General features: G+C 54.8%; 1 protein-coding gene across 1 annotated transcript in view; it reads right to left on the minus strand.

The window, feature by feature from the left end:
* The window catches only part of LOC109924425 (3-methyl-2-oxobutanoate dehydrogenase [lipoamide] kinase, mitochondrial-like), a 12,222-nt gene that overhangs the window by 3,365 nt on the left and 4,787 nt on the right, over positions 1-4,070 (minus strand). Inside the window, exons 6-8 of the mRNA XM_048620919.1 lie at positions 3,316-3,414; positions 2,420-2,493; positions 59-187 (exon numbers count right to left, since the gene is read on the minus strand). Coding sequence (XP_048476876.1) covers positions 59-187; positions 2,420-2,493; positions 3,316-3,414 — 302 coding nt within the window. The remainder of the gene's footprint in view (positions 1-58; positions 188-2,419; positions 2,494-3,315; positions 3,415-4,070) is intronic.

A 4,070-nucleotide genomic window follows, 5' to 3' on the forward strand; every position in this document is an offset into this window, starting at 1 on the left:
CCTTCTCCACCCTGCCCGCCCCCACCCCCACCCCCCGCGGGTCACGGTGCGCTCTGACCTCATAGCGTTTTTGAGGAGCTCCGGGAGGATGTAATCGAGGGGCATCGGGATGTAAGGGAACCGGGCCGCCACGTGCCCGCTGATACGCACCCGGGGGGCATTTCCATACTTGTGTTCACACAGCCGTCTGCACACACCAGAGACCGGGGGGGTGGGGGGGAGAGAACAGGGGGGGAAAGAGAAGACGGGGCAAGCAAGCGAGAGCAACAGATGGTCAGTCAACGTGAAACAGCTTCAGAGAACAGCACCACCCACTCTGACCCATCCAGAAACTTACATCCAAGCCAATATCATTCACAAAAATCTTGCCTGGGGAGGCGATGGCCTAGTGGAATTATCACTGTACTGTTAACCCTGAGAGCCAGCTAGTGTTCTGGGAACCGGAGTTCGAACCCCGCCATGGCAGACGGTGGAATTTGAACTCAATAAAAAATATCTGGAATTAAGAATCTAATGATGACCATGAATCCATTGTTGATTGTCAGGGGAAAAACCCATCTGGTTCACTCATGTCCTTTAGGGAAGGAAACTGCCATCTTTACCTGGTCTGGCCTACATGTGACTCCAGACCCACAGCAATGTGGTTGACTCCGAACTGCCCTCTGGGCAATTACGGATGGACAATAAATGCTGGCCTGGCCAGCAATGCTCTCATCCCGTGAATGAATTTAAAAATCACTTAGGAGGCCTTTCAGCCCATCAAACTGACTCTCTATCTCAATGCACATGGCATACTGCAACTCAACCTGGTTAGACCCCATTGTGAGCAGACACTTTGTGCCTTTCGTGGTCAGTGTATTGAGTGTAGGAGTTGGGAAGGTCATCTTGCAGCTGTACAGGACTTTGGTTAGGTCACTTTTGGAATACTGTGTTCAATTCTGGTCTCCCTGCTGCAGGAAGGATGTTGTGAGACTCGAAAGGGTTCAGAAAAGATTTACAAGGACGTTACAGGGTTTGAATCTACAGGGAGAGGCCGAATGGGCTGCGGCTATTCTCCCTGGAGTGTCGGAGGCTGAGGGGCACGGATAGGGTGAATAGCTTTTCCCCAGGGTGGGGGGGGTCCAAAACCTTAAACCTATGCCCCTCTAGTTATGTTCTCAGGAGGGGAGTAGATAGATTAAGGTTATTTTCTTCCTAAATTAAGGAGCAGTCTGATTGAAGTCTTCAAGAATATTGACAGGAAAAGACAGGGTGGGATAAACTATTCCAACTAGTTCGGGATTTTCAAACTCGGAGGCATTGTCAGAGAATTAGGGTCAGAGTGTTCAGGAGAGACCATTCTACACACGACGGCTGGGACACGTTTGGAACTCGGATCCAGCATCCGCTCCCGCCCGTGCGGAAATCATTCATTTTCAATCTGAAATGGATTAAACCGTTGTCGGGGTTAAGGGGTACCGGCCAAGGACAGAGCTAGGCCGCAGATCTGCCACGTTCTCATCGAGGGACTGAAGGGCCAACTCCCGTTTCCTTGCCGCCGACCGTCGCACAAGCCCCACGGCTTCGAGAAATCGGGTCCTTTCCGGAATATTCTCAGGGTGCCGGCCTCCACAGCCTTCCTCGCCCCTCTCCTCCTCCCCCTCCTTAGAATAAAATCCTAGCTCTCCGACCAAGCCTGGGAATGTTCAAACATCCTGCCTGCTACCGCCATCTCCCCACCGTGCTGCCCCACCCCCCCCTCCTTTTCTTACACGAGTCTAAAAAGAAAATTCCCCTCTGGGGTGCCTCAATCCTCCGACCATTTCCCCCGTGGGTTGGCTGGTTACAGATCCCGAACGCCCACCTCCCTTGGCGGTCATTTTGTCCCATCCACGGGTCAGTGGGCGTCCGTTTCCCCCCAACCCCACCCCCAAACGCAGCCGTGCACACGTGCACACAGGCCCCTCCCGGTGAGGGGGGCAGTTAAGAGTCGATCCCCACAAGGGACGGGGGCCTGGAGTCACGCGTAGGCCCGGCCTGGGTCAATGAGGGCACAGTTCCTTCGACGCTAGCCGATCCAAGATAGCGGTTTTTAAAAAAAAAACGAGGCGGCGGGGCGGTGACGCCAGGAGGGCCGGTCACCGACTGCCCCCCCACTCCTGACTGCGGTTCGAAACGCACTCTTCCCCCCCCCCCCCCACCACCAACCACTTTGGCTCAGAGTCCAAATGGTACCCAGTGGCACAGACCCGTGATGTTGATTCGGGAGATTCTTTTTTCAGGGAAGGAAATCTGCCCAGTCTTCACCCAGTCCGGCTCTCCGTGTAACTCCAAACCACCCCCCCCACCTCCCTGACGCCAGCCCTGCCAAGGGGGGGTAGGGGTGGAGGTAGGGGTAGGGGCAGGGAAAGGGCGGGGGTTGCGGGGAGACGTTGGTTACCTGGCGAAATCCACCCACTTCTCGATGATCTTCTTAGGCGACAGACGGGTACAGATGATGCCAACGAAATCGGGCTGGAAGGGAACAGCGAGGGGAGGGGTGGTGGGGATGAGGGTTACATCGTGAGTCGTTGTCTCGAGATGCCTGGTTTCCCCCCAACGTAGACATTCAGACGCAAACCCCTTCCCCTCCAACAACATGCTTCCGCAGCCGCTCAGCAGGGGGGAGTCGGAGAGGTGGCTATTTGACAACAGGAGGCCTCGCCACACGCAGATGCTCTGTGGTGGAAGGGGTTGCAGGGCTAGGCAGACCACAAGTGGGAAATCAGAGCCTTATTGCGCCTCTCTGTCCCTTGTCAATTAGAGCCAATGTTTGCTGCCCATCGGAAGCGCTTGGGGTCCATTGGGATGGAGTTGAGCGGGAGTGAAAGGGGAAAAAGGGTTTGGGTTCAATGGAATTGTGTAGAGCAGGAGAGAACAAAAAGGGGCTTGGGGTCCATTGGGATGGAGTAGTGCGGGAGAGAACGGGAAGGGGCTTGGGGTCCATTGGGATTGAAAAGAGCTGGAGTGAACAAGGCGGGGTTTGGGTCTATTGGGATTATGCAGAGCAGGAGTGAACGGGAAGGGGTTTGCAATCCGGGGGGATGTTGCAGAGCGGGAGTGAATGGGGAAGGGGTTTGGGGTCCGTGGGGACGGTGTAGTTCAGGATTGAACAGGGGAGGGGTTTGGGGCCCATTGGGACTGTGCAGAGCGGGAGCGAACAGGGAAGGGGTTTGGGGTCCGTGGGGACGGTGTGGAGTGGGAGTGAACGGGAAGGGGTTTGGGGTCCATGGGGACGGTGCAGAGCGGCGCCACCGTTCTCCCTCCGAACCCTTCAGCCCTGGCGCCGAACCTCACCCGGTCCTCGTGGAGCATGAGGTGGTGAGTAGCCAACATCCGCATGCCCAGCCTTGAGGTGAGGGTCTTGTCCAGAAAGTAACGAATCACGGCCTCATCCTAAACATGTAAAAGCCCAAAATCCAGACGGTGAATTCCACAGCAAGTAACGTATGCAGGGTTTTATCATAAATCAATCGTTTAGAGCGAACAACAGTTTCCACACTTCCCTTATGGCAGCCCCAGCACTGGGGAATTACCCAGGGCCTTTTCTCCCCACCTCACCGATTTTAAAACAAAAAATAACTACAGAAAAACAAAACAAAAGTGCCCTTAACGCAACCAACAACTCGGGAAAATGTAACCCGAGCAAAAGCAAGGCACAGAGTCAGGGGCAAGAGGATATCTGCCAGTGCCCCGTGGAGCCCACCTACCACGTGTGGCATAATGACCAACAAAAGAAACTCGAGAAAACAGAGAAAAAAAAAGATAATGGGGGTGGGGGTTTACGAAGGGAGGGGCTGAATCGAAAGAGGAAGATTGAGAGAGAAAAGGAGGGAGAGGGAGAGAGAAAGAGAGAGAGAGGGAGAGAGAAAGAGAAAAAGAAAGAGAGAGAGGGAGAGAGAAAAAGAGAGAGAGAGAGATCCAAGATGAGTACAGAAAGGCCCAGAGCACTCCAGGCCTGGTGGAGGACAATCGTTGGCACCACGATGCCACGGAGGGTGGTGGGGAAGCGTAAAAGAGACAGGGACGACGACCCCTCTCTCTTCGGCCCG

Source organism: Rhincodon typus, chromosome 49 (assembly GCF_021869965.1).
Source record: "Rhincodon typus isolate 14 chromosome 49, sRhiTyp1.1, whole genome shotgun sequence".
Classification (NCBI taxonomy): Eukaryota; Metazoa; Chordata; class Chondrichthyes; order Orectolobiformes; family Rhincodontidae; genus Rhincodon; species Rhincodon typus.